Source organism: Phocoena phocoena, chromosome 5 (genome assembly GCF_963924675.1).
Source record: "Phocoena phocoena chromosome 5, mPhoPho1.1, whole genome shotgun sequence".
Lineage (NCBI taxonomy): Eukaryota > Metazoa > Chordata > Mammalia > Artiodactyla > Phocoenidae > Phocoena > Phocoena phocoena.
The window spans coordinates 55,458,557-55,480,478 of record NC_089223.1 but is presented as its reverse complement, the minus strand read 5'-3'; the positions used below and the strand labels follow the sequence as shown (position 1 = coordinate 55,480,478).

The 21,922-nt window shown below is 34.1% G+C and overlaps 1 protein-coding gene across 4 annotated transcripts in view; it reads right to left on the bottom strand.

Annotated features, from left to right (window-relative positions):
• EPHA5 (EPH receptor A5) overlaps positions 1-21,922 on the bottom strand; it is a 325,672-nt gene that overhangs the window by 42,190 nt on the left and 261,560 nt on the right. For 2 of the 4 annotated variants that reach the window (XM_065877349.1, XM_065877350.1), the window contains exons 9-11: positions 12,617-12,682; positions 3,611-3,678; positions 257-382 (exon numbers count right to left, since the gene is read on the bottom strand). In XM_065877349.1, coding sequence (XP_065733421.1) covers positions 257-382; positions 3,611-3,678; positions 12,617-12,682 — 260 coding nt within the window. The remainder of the gene's footprint in view (positions 1-256; positions 383-3,610; positions 3,679-12,616; positions 12,683-21,922) is intronic. The other 2 variants (XM_065877352.1, XM_065877353.1) reach the window with 1 other exon arrangement.

Genomic DNA, 21,922 nt, shown 5'->3' with positions numbered 1-21,922 from the left:
AAACAGTAGATGGTAAAAAACACTATGTTTGAATATACATTTTTGCTGGTTTGTTTTTTTTCATAAACCAAACATTTGTTGGTTTAAGTATGAGCTAGGCAGAAGGTAATATTAAAATATGATCAATTATATACCACCTTGAAAGCAAGTCAATTACAAAAGATTAAAAACATTCTGAGTTAGATCAGGACATTGATATATTACATGTTATAATATAAACACAAGTTAAAAGTCCGAGTTAAACACACCGTCTTACCCGCTCCAATAACTCTTTCAATGGTGATGCATGAAGCTTCTATCTCCTTGGCGAATTCATGGACAGCTTGATTGGGATCCTCATAGGTGTGTGGATCAATATAAGTTCTTACTCCTGGCAGTTTAACTGTAAAAATAAATGGGCATTACAATCGAAGTGCTTGTGATGGATGAGTGAAATTATAAACGTTATTAATGTACAACTATGGCTTAAATCCCCAATTCCTAGAAGTGACAGAGCTGCAAGGACAGACCCTCTCCTGAATTATAGGAGTCATTTGTACAGCTCTCATTTTTATAATTTTAGAAATCTGGATTGTTGGCATGCACGAGAAGAAGTGCATATGTGATGACGTATTTGAATAAGGACATCTTTCAACACTAATGTTCAGGAGTCAGTCTCTGAGGCAAACTAAGATACTTTTGTTTACTAAACTGGACAATGAAATACTACTGGTTTAGTTGTTGGTTTGTTTTCTTATGCTTTCCTTAAAATTTCATCACGGATGATTAGTTTAGGTTTTACAAAAATAATTTAAAATAACTTTTCTGGTGCTTTGGTCCTATAAGACTGACAAAGAAGTCAAGAAGAAAAGAGAAATTCACTCTACTGTTGCTGCAGGGCATTATGCAAGTCTCTTATGCTCTATGAGCCTCAGTTTCATCACATTTTAAAGGCCACCGATATTACCCTCACAGTATTTTTTGATGATAAATAACATTAAATAAGATAGTACTGTGAAAATGGACTCAAAAATGCTTTGCAGCATGAATTATGGCTTTCATGATTTTGACTTTCATGGTCATGGCAGACTGACAAAAACAAAAAAAAAACTTTTTGCATTTACTTGGCAAATTGACTCGCACTGTACTATTTATTTAAAAATGAACATATTAAAATAATAATAAAATTAGAACCCATTTAGGCAGATTTGTTTTTAATTTTTTATTATTGGAAAATTTTAGTTACACAAAGGTAGAAAGAATGGTTTAATGCATCTCCATGCACCCAGTTTAAAACTGTTATCAATTCATTAGATAGACATTTAGTTAATGATTTTGAAGGAAGGGATTTTGTAAATTTCTTAGACTTAATTTGTCCCACCCTCTTTTTCTTTAGAAGTTTATAATCAGTATGAACAATAATATCAGAAAATCATATTTCCTATAGTAGTTCTCATTACGTTAATCACATCTGAGAAAAAAAAGGCAAAAGTCTTAGGAACACTTTTCATTCTGGGTTATTTGATAAAAGGATTATAAAATAAACATCTTGATTTTATAAAGAGCAGAACCTCAAACTATCTGCTACTCATGCTTGTGATTAATATTTCATCTAGCTTCAGAGTTTTAAAAAACATTTTGGCATGGGAGGTGACTGAAACCCATACCAGGACTGACTTGTAGGGTCATCAGCTCTCTGCTTTGACTGTGATATGGTTGGAATGGGGCTAAAGTCTCCATGTTTCTTGGTGTTTCTATTTTATTTATCTTCCACCCTTGTTCTGTGGGTTCTTTACCTTGAAGGACACAGATAACAGGCCACGGAGTCTAATATGTTTGCTTGAACAGCCTTTTGGCAGTTTTCAACTTAGTTTTCTGGGATGACCAGAAAAAAGCACACCAGTGATCCGGATTGAGGTGGGCATCTTAGCTACAAGACTGTGAGTGTTTGGGTGGGTTTCTTCCCTTTGGAGTTTCTGTTTCAGTAAAATGAGGCTTTTTGGTATAGTGATATAGCGGAGAAAGTGCAGCCTTTAGAGTAGAAGAGACCAGTAAAAAAGACCAGGGTTTGAATTTCCTCTCCATGTTTTTTATATTTCTCACCTGTAAAATGGGTTGTTTCAAGAAAAGAATTATTTTAAAGCACCGAGTGCAGTGGCTGGCACATAGCCAAGTGCTCAATATATTGTGGCTACTCTTATGATCAAAATGAGGAAGCTGCAAGCAGAAAAATAGGCAAGGGAAATGGATAGGTAATTCACTCACTAAGAAATATAACTGACCAGGAAGCGTATACTCAACCTCACTTGTACCACTGTTTTTGCTCATCAAATTGACAAACATAAAAATATACATAATATCCATTGGTGAAAGTTTAAGCAAATGGGCATTCTCCTATACTGTTCATAAAGCCTCTTCTGAGGTAGTTTTGGTAATATCTATCAAATTTTAAATGCATTGCTCTTTTGTTTTTAAGATTAATTTTATTTATTTTTGGCTGTGTTGGGTCTTCATTGCTGAGCAGGCTTTCTCTAGTTGCGGCGAGCGAGGGCTACTCTTCGTTGCTGTGCGCAGGCTTCTCACTACGGCGGCCTCTCCTGCTGCGGAGCACGGGCTCCAGGCACACGGGCCTCAGTAATTGTGGCACGTGGGCTCGGTAGTTGTGGCTCGTGGGCTCCAGAGCGCAGGCTCAGTAGTTGTGGCACACGGGCCCAGTTGCTCCGCGGCATGTGGGATCCTCTCGGACCAGGGCGCGAACCCGTGTCCCCTGCATTGGCAGGCAGATTCTCAACCACTGAGCCACAAGGGAAGCCCCTGCATTGCTCTTTAACTCAGCAATTTTGTTTCTAGGTATCTGTTATATATAAATATACACATGAGTATACAAACATTTATTGAACTATTGTTTTTAATAGAACTGGAACAATATATTATAGAACATTATAGTATGATCCTATTTATGTTAAGAAAGATAACTGAGTATGTGTATTTTATAAATGTATAAAAAGAGGTCTGGGAGGATATACTACATAAGATTACTTTTAGGGGATGGAGTAAGATTAAGGGATAAAGAGAAATTTTTACTTTATATTCTTTATTCTTCCCATTTAGGCAGATTTTTAAAGCTCATTATTAAAACTTGATTTTCTGCATTTCTTAAAAGTGTAGTCTTTTTCAAGTCATTTGAACCAAGGTTGCTGCTACAGGATGTCCTCAGGTAAATTCCTACCAAAATGTTAGAAAAAGAAGAAGAAATTTATTCATTTAATCTGGTGGTGTTATTTAATGACATATTTCTACTGACTGTTGCTAGGAATTAGAATTGGCCTGGAAATTTGGTTTGAAAAATAATAGCTTTTTATATTAAGCAAAAATTTTTTATTTTAATGATTGTAATGAAAGTAGGCTTTAAAGAATTGAAAAAACCATCCAGCTGTTGCCTAGGGTCAGCAGGCAACACCACAAGCCCATACGCTTTAGAGGAATGTAACAAAACACTTACACTTTACACTTTTTATCTCAATATTTTCGGTCAGTTATTACAAATCTCTAGCCTGAAAAGAAGCCAAAATAACAATAAAGTGTCCCCTACTTTGTTTTAACTTGATTTTTTTTTTTACAGTTTGCTTACTGTGCCCATTATGAAAATGCATCTTTTCCTCTTCTGGATCTTGTTTTGCTTTGCTGTAACCACACCTCCTGGAACAGAGTAAGCTACGATTAGCCACATCTCCAAGTGGTGAATCACATCAAGCCCAGAAGCACGCAACACAGTTGAAATGATTGCAACCTTAAGTGATTTTCACACCAGCAGTATGAAATAACACCAATACTCTTTTGTATGAATCGTATTTCCCCAGCTAGTATCCCTCACTCTTGCCCAGATTTCACTGAGAAGTCTGAAGCTCTCCAAACCTATTTTTAAACATGACTTCACCATATACCATACACCAGACATTTCTCTGTTCCCTTTTTCTTTTACTGTTTTTTTTTGCCACCTCAGAGGCCCCTGCCTTTTCTAAGGATGAACTGTCCCAAATACGTCTCTGATTCAAAAGTCTCCTCCTTTCAGCGCCTTACTCCATTATTCTGTTTTATTTATTTCTCTTGTTTTGGAATCTTTAGTGTCTCCACTGGTCTCCTGTCAATCTATCCATTTCCATCAATTTAATGAATACATCTATCCCTCTGGTTTTATTCTTTTGAGAATTATACTATTATTCCCTGTGGATTTATTTTCTAGGCATATTCCACTGGCATTCAAACTCAATAGATCTGAAAAAGAAAAGAGTATCTTTTTCTTGACTTTCAATCTTGATCTGCTGCCTTCTTTTCCTCTTAATAACATTTTCATGGCTTTGGTACCTTAAGATCAAAGCCCTGTTCTCATGTACCTCACAACAAATTAGTTGCCAAATCCCAAGCATTATACAACATAAAAGTCTTATGACCCACCTCTTCCATTTCACTAGCTCTACCTCTTCTTCAATTAAGGTCTTGCTGTTTTTCATTTGGGTTACTATCAGTGCCTCTGAACTGATGCCCCTGCATTCTATAACTGCTTTCCTAAACTATACTAGACATGGCTGTAGCCAAATTGCCATAAGTAAGGTACTTTTCTATTGTGTTAGCTCTCTTCTGCAAAGTCTTCAATAAAACAATAAGGTAAAGATTCCTAAACGTAGCCCCAATGCACATTTCCCACATCATCTCTGAGATATTTCTCCGTGCTTCCGTATGTTCCTATATACTGGTTCCTGCATTTAGGATGCTCTTCTTAACAATTTCCAATTATCAAAGTCCAGTTCAATTGTTGCCTTCTTCACGTTTGTTTTTTTTCCCTAATATCCTGGCTTAATGCAATCTTGCCCCCTCTGAACTCAGTAGCTTTCTGTATCCCTCTCATGGTGTGACTGCCATTCTACAATGCAACATAGTCATTTGAGAATGTTTTTTGGCTCTCTTGCTATTGTTGTTAGTTTCTTAAGTGGCAGCAACTCCCATTCATCTATAAATTTCTGAAGTGACCTGGCACCTGGCTCAGAGTTGGCCCCAAAAATATTTGTCACATTGATGAATGAATAAATGAATGAGTGGATGATATTCTGGTTGAGTCTACATGAGGACAAGTGTTTGGAGAGAGAACACGCTGATGAATACTAAGGCACGTGAATAACCATATAACATCAAAACAGCTGACCAAAATAAAAATATTTAAATTACTTTTAGTGAAACTCTAAGGAAGTGAATTTATTATTCACAAGCTCTTATAACAAAATTGAGTTTATTAAAAACAAAATTTCATTTACTTCTGCATAAAGAAAATACAGCCAAAGTATCAGATTGACAAAATATTTTCATTACAAAGTTGACTGATAACTACTATATGATGTAAATGAAGTGGCCAATTGACATGCACTGAGGACTGTTCCTTGGTTTCATATTCTAAAATGTTTCTTAAATATGTGTATATTTTGATATAAAAATGAAACCTATTTTATTCTCTATCTTTCTTATTGTATAATTACATATATTATACAACATAGATAACAAAACCTGTTCTTTTGTGCCATTTTTGAAAAATGCAATTATCTTAATTTTATCGTGTTAAAGAACTGGCAGTTTATTAGTAAAGTACAGCTAGGAAAATTTAAGTAATATACTTAATACATATAGTGTTCTTGGGTGAGGAAAATTACACAATGAGGAACTGGTGGCTTTTCAAATTTTGTTCATAATATGTAGATGCATTTGTCACTTAACAGCCCTTAAGACATCTTGAATCACCTCACCACAGTGAAATGGAGAGAAAAAAATGAACACATGATATCATCCTGAAATAATAGTTGGTCTATTCAAGCTGACATTTAAGATATTTTAATACATTGTTCATATTTTTTAGATATTACATTATTCTTTCAATCTTTAATGTATGTGCCTCTAGAGAGAAGTTATTGATACTGTTTATTTTTTTTTACCAATGTTCTAAATACAATTGTGTGAAATCATCCTGAGATTTATGTTATTTAAATAATACTGACAAAAAACTTTGTTAGAGGAATTCTAAAGATACCTCAAAAGTATACAAGTTCTTGCAGTTTACATTAGAAAACAAACATCCATTCCAACTTTAACTCTCCTACCTTCAAAAAAAAAAAAATCAACCTTTGAAACTTATATCCTCAAATAGTCTTTATCATTAAAGACTATTTTCATGGATATGGATGAATATTTCATGGATATTTAAATTGCATGCAAATACCTCATATGAAAATGCAAATAAAACTTTGGATCTCATCTAAAAAATGATTTGGGAATACCATGGTGAGGAGTTGTTAACATTTTAATACCTAGGGTGAGAGTCAAGAGGGCAATAAGAAGGAGTTATTTTTGACTACAGGCATCTCAAGACTTCTATAACATAATACGGCTGCATGTCACATTAACATAAAAAATTAAGTTCTGGAACACCCCAAAGCAACATTAAAACAAACCTCAACAAGATACAGCAAGTAGAAGTGCAGCTGGCAGAGACTGGCACTCAAGCAGTGGTTCAGCCTTTCTAACAAAGCATTGCAGGGAGCCTGTTCATTCAGTATCATCTTCTGTACCTTGTCCAGATGCAACATTTTAACTCAGCATACACTAGAGTCAATAAATATGCCATTCTGTACATCAATTACAACTCCTATCTTCTAGAACCGATTTTTTTTTCAAACGGAAAAGAAACAGTTTCTTCATTTTGCTTCAGTCACAATTTTAATCAACTTTGATATCATTTTACTAAAAACAACTGTAGTGCAAGCAGAGGAATCATCTTCTAGCCATTTATACTTATTTTCTTCTAGAAAACAATGTTATTTTATATTTTAGTAGTAGAGGTGGGCATGAGAAATCATATTAAGTGTAAAGCATAATTCATCTTCATAAATGAATGTTTATTAAAAGGTACGAGAGTGATGCTTCCTATATAAGTGACTCCATGGGTAATTTAGAAATCAATCTATTTCCCCCCATTTCTATCCTAAGGATTTTAATAACACAGCCTTGATAATATTAATGCAGATCTTAAAAACTTGGCCCAAGCCACAACATCTAAATTTGAATATTTGAAATTTCTGTAAGACATGAAATAGTAAACAGTAATCTTTATGAATGGATGGATGTGCCAATGAGTAATGTAGTTCTTGGATGTAAATTAAAGATTTGATAATAAATTAGTGGTATGAATGTCAAGCCCTCCAGAGTACCAGGTGAAGCACAGAATCAGAACTTTACTAAATGACACCATTATGGGCAATGAGAAAAGAAGAGTGAATGAAAGAGCAAAAGGAGATTGTAGATCCTGACTCCACAATAACCTCCACAAAATCTGATTTTTCCATTGTTTAGCCTATGGAAATAAACACTGAATAAACCCATCTTTCCCCTTAATTCTAAAAAAGGTGGGGAGGGGGTAATGGTGAAAGAAGGAATGGTTTTACATTTTGATGTCTTTGAAAGAGTGAGCATATGCAGTGCCTGGCTCAGAAATGGACATGCCTATAACTGTTCATCTATTATCCAGATGGATTAAGAGATGCTTTACCATACTTTAAAGCAAAAATATTCAAAAGGCAACGCTGGAGCAAACATTAGAGTCAATATGTGTTGCTTATGGAAAAGAAAAGTTCCTTGTATTGTAGCTTCTTTTAAAAACACATTTCTCCATATATGCACACTCTCTTGTTCTGACGTAACGACCTCAACCACTGCATAATGTTGTGTTTAAGAATTTTATGCTGGAATCTTGAAAAAAATAAGTTACAGTTTTTTTGGGAAATAGTTTGACCTTTTCACTTCAAAAGTCTCTACAACTCTAAAGTAGTTTGAATAAAACCTCAGTTAACTCAGCCCCCATAAAATAAAGAAGCATATGAAGATTAACTTATTAAAATATCTAATAAATACTGAAAATAGATTGTTTTATTTTACAGGACCACATTCTTCAATAAGAATGTGAGTGCAAATGCAGAAAAATGGGACATTGTATATATAGGCTGTCTTGCTAGCATTTGTATACTAGGGTACTGGATTTTGAGTTTCTTACAGAGAGATGTAAGTTACACAAAAAATGCAACTGATTTATTATTATTTACTGAAAATTCTCAGACATACTTCTCAAAGAAAATGTACATGTTTTTGAAAACATGCCTTCCTTGGATAGGGGAATGGAGTGATGATTATACCACACAAAATGAGGGCACAGCTTGCTGTGTTCCCATCTCACATTCTTCCAAGGATACTAACCACCCTATGATTAATGGCAATGTGAGAAGTTAGCTTATTTCTTATTTTATGCCTTATATATCATTTTTAATTTCTATATTATAAAAGACAAAGAAAAAAACCCTTAGAAATAATACTTCCAAAATAATGTAGTACATATGAATTTGTAAAGTTTTTCATTAATAACCTCTTCAAATCCTTTTAGAATTAGCAACAAGAGAAAGACTTGAATAATTTGAAATACTTCAGAAAGCTCAAAGATGAATTATAGACTCTTCATTATTGAGTTAAAATTTAATTACCTTAGAATTTTGATATAAAAACACATTTCATAAAGTATGACATGTAAGTATTGTGTCTCCCTGTTTTCAACAAATTTTATTCTAATGTGAGAATAGGTAATTTCCTATTAATTTTTAAAATAGTTAATGGATGTGACCATTGGATTTCTCAATTAGAGTAGTCCCACTTAATATCTCCTATGGTCTGAGGTTCCACAGGTATTACAAAAAAGGATTTGGGAGCAGTTCATAGCAAGCCCTCAGTTGGAATTTAATATATTATCTCTCTATATTGTGGGCAAGCCTCATATCTGCCTGCCAACAGCACTTTAAATGGCGGTCTAGAATTATAAGGATGATTTTATTCTCTATGTCTTTTTCCTAACTCTATAAAATGGAATAACACTTCCACATACCTCCCCGACAGAAATCTGTTGAAGCTGAGTGAAATAATCTGTTAAGTATGTAAAAATAAAACTTTGCTTACTTCAAATTTCAAGAAACTTTCAGTTAATGAATTAACTTTCAGTTAGTTCGTTGAAAAATTAAGGTAATAATTAATGTTTCAATGTAATCCACAATCATTTTGTTCAGAGAAATATGTTTTGTTTTATTCTCTGAATTATGAGAGAAGTTAGAGTTTTTCCCTTGTGCTTCCAATTTTAAATAGTATTTAAAATAAATAATAATAATTTCTAACAAAATGAGGTTGATTTTCTAAAAATCACAGAGTAGGTAAATGAACAAAATAAGAATTTAATATCTCTATTTTCAGAATAGTGAACTCCACTTTACTTGCCACATGAATCCCTCAGAAGAAGTAGTAAGGGATATAAAAACACTGGAAAGCTTGACAACTGATGAATGAAGGAATAATCTAACATATGTTTGAATTTAAGAAATGCAAGGAAAAGCTACTTTGGGACTATGGGAAATTTCAGAAGAACTTATAACAAACATTATGTTATAAATATATATTGGTTCCTGTAAGCACAAACAAAAATGAATATCAAGGGGTAAATAGTAATGTCATTTTAGAAATTGCACGTATTTATATCTTATTTACATTGAAGACAATCAATTCAACACTGGATGCTTATAAAAATGGATGGGGTGAGGGTGGGAGGAATGAAAAAATGACTAGAGTCTCAAGCCAGCTGTGATGGTATGAAGTCAAAGATCACAGATAAAAAAAATACCCCCTGCTAAAAATGTAGGCCTTCTTGGGGATAGGGTGCCTAAAATCTAGGCATCTGGGTTTCATTAAGACATATTACAGAAATATCTTCCATCACTGGGTAGATTTCCATCAAAGCAGGAAGAGTATTTTTAAAATTAACATTATGCATATGTGTAAAGATTTCACAACAAAGTAGGCAACTAGAGTGATGAAAAATAATTTGAGATCAAAAATAACAACATGTAATTACCAATTTCATCTTATAAATAGCACACCAGGCATTTGAAAAATAATGGAGTATGGTTTCCTGGCAGGAACTTTGAGAGTAAAACTCAGAACTCCATAGCCCTGCAGAAGATTTAATGTAGTTGAATTGCAGAACAAAGGATCTAGATCAATGGTTTTGAAATTATATTTTTCGGACCCTGAGATTTCCACAAGGTATATTAAGGTACTTCTAAAAGCCAGTATATTTACAATGGGCAATTTTAATGTATATGTGTTGCATTATATTAAGGTCAAAACCAATCACACATATTCATGAGTGGTCTTTCAAGAAATGAAAAACTATGATATTCCAAAATCTCAAAATGTCTATCTAACCTCTGCTCTGTAATTTTAAATATGTCTGTTCACAAATGATCATAGAATGTTCCTTGGAAATTATTTATGTGGTAATTGACAAATGCTGATATGATTATACATACAAAATTAGGTGACAAGATTTTAGGTCAAGATTTCTTAGTATTTTACTGATTATAGTAGGAAAATTCTCAGCCCTTAATTTCCACTACCTAAGTTTTTTTTTTTTCCTCCCCAATGCTTTAATCTAAGCAAATAGTATCTTTAACTGAAACCTCATAGTGACTAGAAATTGTAAAATGGAAGTTGAGAAAGCAGAGCAATAAAAATATATTTAGCTTCCATTCTTTCCAACTAATAATTTTGAACAACTTTTTGCTGTCTAATTTATGTAAGCTCAATTAAAGTTTGTTTCTTTTGCTTTATTTTGTTTTGTTTTACTAAGAATGCATTAAAAAAATTCTGGCTTTTCCATAAATCTTTGCACACAAATTATTAACATTTTATTGGGTACCTAAGCACATTTGTGGCTCAATAATTTGTTTATTGTGTATACACACACACACAAATACACATGCACACACACAAACACACTCATTGAATAATTGCTGACATTATTTGAAGAAAGATGTTAGAAGAAAAATTGTTTTCTTAGGTTTCCTGGTGTATGATTTGTGAAGAAAATGTTCCACCTTCCCTCTTTTCCTCTTTTCTTTTATTTCTTCACTTCATAAACTCCCTGAAGTCAACTACACAGTAGAAAGAGATACCATTTTTTTAAAAAAATCAAGCAATTTAGATCCAGCTAAAGTTAGTTTTCATCAATACTTTCTAAGTCACGGCTTTATAAATGTTCATACACCCATATCTTTGAGGTTTAGTTCAAGGTATGTCTGGATGTCATTTTTCTTTTCTTTCAAGATGTAAATTCTGCTTATTCTGCTTCAGTGATTTATCTCTTATAATAACCAAATTTGAGAGTCAAGTAGAACGAGCAATTCAGTGACCATTTTTAAGTTTTTCTATGGAGCAGTAAAAAAATAAAGTCACAGTTTCAAGCCATTTATATTATACTTCAGCCTTTGCCAGGTCTCAGGGCTGTTTTGTTTTTGTTTTTAGTCTGTCACTGAAGCCCTAGGCTCATAAAAGAATTTCCTAAGTTAAATAATTCGGAACAAATCTGTACTTTCATATTAACTTAAAAAATTTTTCAAATATAAAAATTTCAAAAGATTGAGTAAAAAGATCAACAAATCTTATTAATCTGTGTTTGTTTATGCTCTCTTGTTCTCAGATCATTGGTATCAATTCCACCACTTCTCACATCTAGGCATGCATGCACTCTCATTCACACCACAGTTTTTTGAATCAACAAAAATTAATTTACACCTAGAGAACATAAGTAACAATTTTAAATGACCCAAGGCAGCCCTATAATTCTCTAAAATGCATTTCATCTCTTTTCTTGGCAAATTTTGACTACAAATAACAGCTCAATATAGTAGTAGAGGGATTTAGACTCCTTAATCTAGACAGAAATTATCTGGAATATTTCATTTTTTTACAAGGTAGCTCACTACTGTGTAGGAGAGTTCCTCTAAATCTGTGAAGAGTGTTCTTTGGTCTTATGTTCTAGCCTATAGTTTCATAGCTATAACCCAGATATATTTAGGATTTGCATTTGTAAATAATTAAGACTATCCCATTTGGACACTGATCCCAAAAATGTGCATATTTTTTACTTAATTGGTATCAACTTAGGAATATCACTTCTAATATCTGAAGTAATTCAAGCTTAAAACTATTAAGTAAACCATTTAAAATTAACTGTAGTCCTGTTCTCCAATGCCACATATATCCACAATGATTATGAAAACAGAAGATCCTACTTAGGTTATGGTCATTCCATGGGTCTGGGAGACAGAAAAGGTGACTTCACTTTGACAGAAGTGGCATTCTACTTCCACGTATGATATGGTTTCACTCTTGATGGAACAACAGAACAGTGACATGTTAAATGTAAAACAGATGTTACAATCTTACAACTTCCTGCTTTAAATCAGGACCACAGTAAAAGCCTTGGAAGAGAAGTATGAATGCATGACTTAGGGGTGATATGCTATATGCATATTTTATTTGAAAGTATCCATTGTGAAATCACTTAAGATTCTTTTTTGGGACTCAGTTTCAGTCTACTCTTCTGTTAAAGTGTAACTTGAATACTAACTATTAAAATGTACACAAATGAAAAAAAAAAAGGAATGCTGACGATAATACATATAGGTGGGACAGCACATAGGAGTGAAAGCAGGAGGGGAACACTAACCATATTAGGCTTGGATGGGCAACAGCGCACAGGGAAGAAGCCCTTCCACAGCCACAATCGCAGCAACTGAAAAGCAAACAAGAGAGCCCAAGATAAGGAAGAGATCCCACTCCCTCAGTATAGCTATAAAGACACTACGAATTTAGACAGGTGTCTGCTTTGCTTTTCAAAAGCAAAAATTCCTAAATGCATACAATTAATTTTCCCACAATGCTTTTCAAATTAAGAAGTATTTTATGGGTTTAAGAAATACAGAGCTGTATTAAATAGTTATTTTTATTTTACTTAAAAAGCTTATTTGGTAGGAAATGTAATGAGCCAATGTATTTGATTATCCAATTAAAACAGACATACAAATAAAAATGTAAGCATTTGAATATTTCCTCAGAAATTCCTGCAAAATTTTACTCAGAAGACGTTCTAAATAGCACTGTAAATAAATGTTTTGCATAGAGCTTAAAAATTTAGGATGGAGAATAATGCCTTGCTCATTTGACCCACTGATTTCTTATAGCAGTGCATCATTTATCACAGACTATAGAAAATGTTATGTTTACATGACTTCTCCAATCATTTGTGGAAAGCTGCCAATTTAACTTTAAATTTTCCGATTTTAAAAATGCATCTCCATAATATATTTGCAGAGCTATTGTTATATTTTTAAAAAAACAACCTATATATAATACATGCACTTTTCTGGATACTGCAAGATTCAATATTCTTTTAAATTTTCCACATATTCATAGTAAAAACTCCAGAAAATACAAAGTAAATTGTTTAATATAATGTACTTTATTGCTAGAAACCAAATAAACTAATGGCAGAATATAACATAGAAATTATTTAGTGCTTCAATGCATTCACTTTCCAGTATAGTTTATAAACTGCACTTAGAGTGGTTTCAGGAGAACTGTGGGATGAGCTCAGTAACAGTACCACACACCAGCAGGCCAAGACTTTTATCTAAACTCTGTCTATTTTGAACTTTAATTACTAAAAATGTACCTAGTATTTTATATCAAATAAGGAGAAGAAAATACAATATAAACATCCAATATATTTGGGAATGCTAACGAAGGTAGACAAGTATTTCCAAATTAAATTCCAATGGATCTTTTTCAAGGAAAGATAGGCAATGTTCCATATATTTTCTTTGGAGTATTGACAATGCTTTAATTTTTCCACTACTAAGTATCTGAGAATTTGGCTGTCACTAAAATGGCAACTGTGACATTTATTTCCAGATAGACTATTTGTATTTTAAAGACTATGCCAAATAATTATTTTCACTGTAGAGATATTGAAAGTCAAAGTTACAGTATATCAAATTGTTAAAATACTTATAAGAGTAGATAAAGCATCTGTAAAAACCTTTGGCAAATCTTGATATATTTCCTTATAATTACATTTATTTCATTAATGCCTTAATTACTAATATCTTAGATATGTTAACTTTTCTACTGCTTCTGTTTGTATCAGCACTCAGATTTGGGGTTGGTAAACTATGGCCCATTGGCCAAATCTAGCATCCCACTTATTTTTGTAAGTACAGTGTTATTGGAACATGGTCACACTCGTTATTTATTGTTTATGGAGTCTTTTGTGCTGTTGCGGCAGACTTAGGTAGTTGTAACAGAGAATGTGTAGCCTGAAAAGCCTAAAACATTTACTATCTGGCACTTTAAAGAAAGTTTGCCCTCCTCTTTTTTTAGACTATTAGTTTTGTGAGATGAGGATGATTCCTTGACCTTTTTTTTCCATCACAGTTTAAACATAATTAATGACACATAAGTAGTTTCACTGTAATTGGTATTGCCTAATGGCACAATTATCTCAATTTACTGATAGCTATTAATATGGAAAGTTTGCATAGATGTGTTAATTTTGAATAGCACAGTTCCAACTCAGTAAATAATAAATAAATGATAATAGATTGTTGACAAATGTATACAACTGTTTTTCAGCAGTTAAGAAAAGATGATGTCATTTCCTAATAAAGTACAAACATCCTTCTAGTTGAGTGTGCACAGCTTATAAACGCATGTAGAATTGTGCATAGGAAAGCAAGAACTGCACTGTGATTGGCCATTACCTATAAGGATTTGCTTAATGCTTGATCAGTGTTCTAAGACTCAAAAAATACACTAATGATTCCAAAAATAATAACATTTTATTCAGTCCTTTTTATTTGAAAAAATATAATAAGGCTTTTGTCCTACAAATTAGTACATATACACGCACATACACACATACATACAATTCACTATAACACCAAATCTACAAATTTTAGTCCTGAAGAATTTAACTCACCTTATCTATCATTAGATTTCAAATTTATAGTTTTTAAAAAGTTTAGTCAAAAAATCTGAAATCTTATAAAATCAAACACTCCTACTTTTTCTGAGTCATTGCTTTAGATTTGGTACTGATGCTTTCTTTGACTTGTTTTAAGATGGCATAAATAAATACCCTGGGTAACTTAGTTAACTTCTTTGTGTTTCAGTTGACAGCCATAAAATAGGGATAATAATGGATTCTATCTCATAGGTTTTGTGAAAATAAAGTGAGAGAATATATGTATTCACTTAGATCAGTGTCTGGCACTGATGTGCCTGGAAGAAAAGCGGTAGCTATTATTCTTAGTAATACCATAATCAAAGTGATAGAATAGATTCTCACTATTTCAGAGAAATTTATTTTTTCATGATCCATATAATATTACCATACTAAGTATTTCCATTTATAACATAACTAAATATCTAATTACCTTCAGACCAATTCATATAAATACAGATGGCCAATGTAAGTTAAAAAAATCATTTCCACAAAATACATTTTCTTGGGGTTTAGTGATCAGAGCATACTGTTCATTAATACGTCATTGAGAAAATTAAAACTGAAGCTCCTTTTCTGTGAATGTCTGAAGTGGAATAGTAATCCCCCAAATTACTCTTTTTAAATTAACTCCAAGGATGCTGTCACAATAACACTTAGACACCAGATGGTATAAAGAACATGTTCTTTCCTTAATCAATAAATACTCAAAGTACAGGTTGAAAATGCTTACAAGTCTCAGAGATAATTTAGAAATAGAAACCAAAATGTGCTAGAAATAGCAGCCAACCTAATTTATGTGAGCTATGGTTCAACAAAGTCCATCTGCATTCCCATAAGATTTTAGCACCTGGAAGCCTGTAAGTGACTGCATGCAGCTATAACAAGATTGTTATTATCAAAGTTTAAATTAGGTTAGCCCTTCTGGGCTTAATATCAAAACTGTAGACCTTTGTTTTAAGAGATATTTTGATTTGTCCTTCCGAAGATTAAAATGTGATAACGGAATCTTCCCAGATCCAAAGAAGATTCAAATGAAATTACTTTAGCCAGGTCTTACACAGAATTGATCAATATATGTACCAAGTGTGTCAATGTAAGTAAGATAACCTCCCTTCTACCCAAGAAAGGTGATTATAACTCTAGGGGAGAAATTCTCAAAGATACTAGATCAGAGAAGTAAGACTACAGGCTGTGGATAAATGATGACTTAAATTCTTAAACAGAGATCATACAAGTGGATAAGAAAAACAGTAAGATCCCAAAAGATAAATGAGAGGAGTAGAAAGAGTAATTCTGAAAAAGAAGTATTTTAATTAAATAGAAAGTATTTTCAGTTTACTGGTTAAAAAAAAGAAGAAAATGAAAAGGTTGCATAATTTACCCATTTTAAATAAAACAATGACAACAACAAAATTGGTGGTACTTAGTGCTGGAGAAAAGACTGTAGTTTGTGCCCTCAAAGGTCACAGTGAAAAGTACCACTGGTACTTTAGAAAACAATCCTCCAAAACTTATTAAGAGTGATAAAAATGTCCTTACCTTTTGACACCACTGGGTAGCAAAACAGTTAAGATCATGGTAGTCAAATTAAGAGCAGTCCTGGATGTATCTACTACTAAATGCATAGCTTTTGGTAAACTTGTTATTGATGTAAATGAGATAAATAGTAGAAACTATATTACATAGGATTGCTTTGAAGAATGAGTTTGATTATAAATGTAAAGCTTTCTGCACTGTCCTGGGCTCACAGTCTGCACTGAAAAAGTTTTTTTTTTTTTTTTCCTGAAGATGTTGGGGTAGGAGGTTATTAATTAATTAATTAATTTTTGCTGTGTTGGGTCTTCGTTTCTGTGTGAGGGCTTTCTCTAGTTGCAGCGAGTGGGGGCCACTCTTCATCGTGGTGTGCGGGCCTCTCACTATCGCGGCCTCTCTTGTTGTGGAGCACAGGCTCCAGACACGCAGGCTCAGTAGTTGTGGCTCACGGGCCTAGTTGCTCCATGGCATGTGGGATCTTCCCAGACCAGGGCTCGAACCTGTGTCCCCTGCATTAGCAGGCAGACTCTCAACCACTGTGCCACCAGGGAAGCCCCCTAAAAAGTTTTTTGTAACTGGTATTATTATAATAGCATGGACTTATGGCAAAAAGTGAGGTGTAGATAATATGCACGAGGCTGGCTACAGATTTTAAAGGAACCAATGACCAACAAATATTTTGCAGTAAATAAAATCTATTTGTGGAGTCTATGATGCAACGAAATTAATATGGTATAATATTAAATTTTTTAAACTTTAGGTAAAAATTAGTGTGCAGAGAAACAAAATGAATGCAAAAAGTATATAAAATCTTTAAGAGCTACTGTGTTGGAGTGTTTCATGAATTTGCATTTTTATGAGACAATTTTAATTTCCCTGATTTCAAAATTTTTTGTGGTTATTTCACTTTGTAATTTTAAGAAAAACAAAAAATTCAAATAATTCCAATTATGTTGCTGATCACAATATACTGTCATTTACACTGTATCAGTTTTAACATGCTAAAAATAATTTAAACATGTAACAAATATTTACAACAAAAGAAGCTTAGGTTATTGTTCAGTGGTAATTAGCAGTGACAGTGTTGTTTTATACATTTGTTAAAATATCTCATAATGCGATACCTTTTGCATCTGTGTCTTTATTCTTATTCTTCTTAGATTTATTACTGATTTCCTGATGAAGCTAGGCTAAAACTGAAAATATCTTTTGCAAAAACTAGGAAGGAGATATGCCTCAGTCCCCATACTTCTGACAAAAAGGCACAAAATTATTCCACCCTCCAAGAGGAGGTAATGTAAAATGGCTGGAAAGAGGTTTGTTTTCATTTTTGTTTTTGTTTTCGTGTGTTTTTGAGTAACTCTGAGGGGAATCCCCATCTACAAGACATGCATAAATTTATATGTGCAATCCAATCACTATTCCCAAGTCGTAGTCTAGGCAAATTGGAATAGGATATAGTTATACACAGTAGTTTTAAAATCTTTTCCAGTTGTCTGTTTCCTTCCTATAAAGAGCTTCTTACCCTTCACCAATGATTATAGCTGTCTCCCTATTACCCTCCAGGACCACTTATCAAAAACTGTCCTATCTGAGCACTAGTCCCTGGTAGGTGAGTTTTGAAATATCAATGGATCTTAGTCTTACCTAATCAAGTTCCAATCCTGGCATACTCATATCTTGATGTGAAATAATAAGAAATATATATATATTGGTCTCTGCTCCCAGCTCCTGACACAGAACTCCTAAAATCCTTGTTAAATAGGGGTACTATGAGAATCTTTTGTTCTAGCTTACAGTTCCTGACGTGGAGCTCCTAAAATGCTTGTAATTTCCTAAGTTACAGAAGAACTAGGAGCAGCTCTTGTTCAATATTTGGTCTTTGACTCTGGATCCTGACACAAATCTCCAAAATCTCTTGCAATTTCCTGTGTGATAGGAGTGTCTTTTGTTCTAATTAGGTGACCCTTGGTGGGTTGGTTGCCAGAAAGTCCAAGTCATGATTAGAAACTTGGAATTTTCAGCCTTACCTCTCATTCTCCAGAGAGGGGAGAAGGGCTGGAAATGGAGTTAATGATTCGTTATGCCTACATGATGAAGCCTCCATAAAAATCCCTAAAATACATCCATGTACTGGAAGGGTGGCACACCTCAACTCCATAGGATACAAGCTCCTGTACTTGGGACCCATATAGACCTGGTCCTCCATCTGTCTGTCTATCTGTATCCTTTATCAAATCTTTTATTATGTAATCAACTGGTAGTTGTAAGTAGGTGTTTCCCAGAGTTCTGTGAGCTGTTTTAGCAAATAATCAAATCCAAGGAGGGGGATCATGGGAACCTTTGATCTGTAGCCAAGTCAAAGAGAAGCTGTGGGTAACCTGGGGACCTATTAGTTGTGACTTGCATCTGAAGTAAGGGACAGTCTGGGACTGAGCCCTTAACCTATAGGGTCTGTGCTAACTCTATTTAGTGTCAGACCGAATTACAGGACACCCACGTGATTTCACAGGGAATTGCTTTGTGTGGAAAATATAACCCCAGACATCTAGTATCAGAAGTCTTGTGATTGTCGTAGCAGTGTGAAAGTAAAGGAGAAACACACAACAGGACTTTGCCTTTCTAACACACTTGCTTTCCCCTTTTGTTACCTGTTTCAAGCCTGAATAGTCCTATTGTAATATTCATCCTAAAAGTAAGAATCCTGGGACTCGGAGACAGGGAACCGCTTTCGCAAGGTGGCACTCATAACAAGTTGTGGAGGTAAGATGTGGGCACCAGTTACTGCACTGTAGTGTACTGGAAGCACAATTTCTTCTTCCATGTCTTCCAGTTCCTTTCATTTCTACCTCTCCCCCATGCTCAGCTCCCCCTTCCCTCTGTTGAAAATTTAAATACATTTGCATGGGGAACCCTGTTATGAACACTTCTTTCTTCCTTCACTAATAGCTAGTTACCAGCTTTAAAAAGTCTGATAAATTTATTAACAATAAATTACATACAACTAAATTGCCTTTATCTGAGTCTAGCCCTTATTGTAGCAAAATATACCACATTTTGTTTTAAAGTATTAAAACGTGTGTGCTGTAAAAATACTCAATGATCCAAATTCTACTACATTATTCAAATGCATGTATAAAATAGAGATTAGATCATATAAGTGACTGAGGTAAACTAAATAAATCATACATATTCACAGATTTCTAAAATAAAAACTAACCCCCAAATTCTACAAATCTAAGTGTTCTATGTGCAGTCATCCTTTTTTCTTAAGGACAAAGTCACAAAAATACACAAACAAACAAATTCACTTCAACTTACTCTGAAGACAACTATTAAGATCTAGGAATATCAAACTACATGAAAGTGATACTGACCAGGACCCTGTGGGGCTCCTGGGCACAAAAGCCTTTCTGTGTTCCCCATTTCTTCATTATATGAAACAGGCTTTATTCAGCCTCCATGGCCTTCCCTGAGTTCCAATGGGCAGGTTCAGATATTGATAGATGCTAATTAGGGAAGGGGAGGGTATGCGGAGACAAGTGAGGAACAGTCAAGAAACAGTAGTGCAGCCTTGGAGCAAAGTCCTGGTTCCCCCTCAAGGGATATATATAACAATATCTTTGAGCTGTTTTGCAGATACTGAAGCCCCCGCCAGGTGGGAGAAGTTAACTGTATGCTGCCCACAGGCATGTAGCTCCCAGACCAGTTGGAACCTGAAGGATGATGATGCTAGCTCCCACAGCTCCCACTTACCTCACCACCAACCAATCAAAAGAATGTCCACCAGCTGACCACACCCTCTTGGAACCATTAGGTAGTAGTAAAACTCCTCACTACCCACTCCAGGTCAGGACACACAGTTTTGAGGGCATTAGCCTGCTGTGGCCCCCTTTGCCTGGCAAAGCAATAAAGCTATTCTTTTCTACTTCACCCAAAACTCTTTCTCTGAGTTTTAATTCTGTGTTGGGGTACAGAGGCCAGATTTGGCTTCAAAAGCAGAAAGAAAACTTGTGGCAAGTTATCTTAGACTACTCTTCAGTTGGTTTATTTCCCAAGCTATACTTTAATGATGATTCACCGTACTTCTTTTAATCATTCTAATGGGCCAGAGAGATCATTATAAAACAAGCTCTTCTTTCATGAATGCCACAGGTAAAAGGACTGATACAACTAGCAAACGTTATTGAACATGTTAGATTCAGTTTACTTATGCCAGTATATATTTGGGAACGCAAAATTAATTTCACCAAATACTAACCACCTTTTATAAGCGTTTTTGCTACAGTAAACACAATCATTCTCATTATCTGCAAACATTTACTAAGAATTGATGTGCTATGTTTTAAGAATAAGAAATTATATATAAAAAATGCTTTCTACTCACATTATATAATGATTCTAAACCTGGCTACAGACTAGAGTCAACTGGGGAGTTTTGGAAAAAGAACAAAAAAACCCACAATGCCCAGGCCTCAGCCCAGAACAATAAAATTAGAACACCTTGCCTGTGGGACACAAGCATTATTATTTTTCAAAAGCTGTTAGTTGATTTTGTCCATGTTGACAACAACTGATCCTATAGGTACTCAATAAACACTTGTATTGAATGATGTGTCTTATAATAGTCTTAGGGGAGTTTACTTAATGAATACAAAGGAAAAGGTTTGTAGTTAGCATATTCATGGTCTGCATGTTAATAAAAACTTCTAAAGTGCCAGAAGGTGCTTTAAAACAATTTGTTCTCTTGGTAAGTACTTTAAATAATTCTCCTGCAATTTGTTTACAGTGTTAATTTACATTATCTACAAAGGAAGATTGGTTTGTTAAGTAACTGTAAATTTCATCCTATCCTCTATCTTTTTAAATCACAATTTTTTCCCCCATATAACATTTAACTTTACAGGTTTCTTTCAGTTGCAAGTTCTATGATTAATGACAGATTTTTGTACTTCTATATTTTAATACTAGCTACTTGGATTCTTTAGGAGTCATAATATCTCAAATAAAATAACAACACAGTAAAACTATTCTTTATTCAGTGTCCTCATTTTGCCCTTCTGAGCTACTAGACCACAGACTTAAAGTTATGTGAAAGCAAAGCTCAGTTTTCTCGAGGCTTTTCTGCCTCATGGAGCTCAATATCAAAAAAACGAACAATCCAGTTAAAAAATGGGTGGAAGACCTAAATAGACATTTCACCAAGGAAGACATACAGATGGCCAAGAGGCACATGAAAAGATGCTCAACATCACTAATTATTAGAAAAATGCAAATCAAAACTAAAATGAGGTATCAGCTCATGCTGGTCAGAATGGCCATTATCAAAAAATCTACAAACAATAAGTGCTGGAGAGGGTGTGGTGAAAAGGGAACCCTCCTGCCCTGTTGGTGGGAATGTAAATTGATACAACCACTCCGGGAAACAGAATGAAG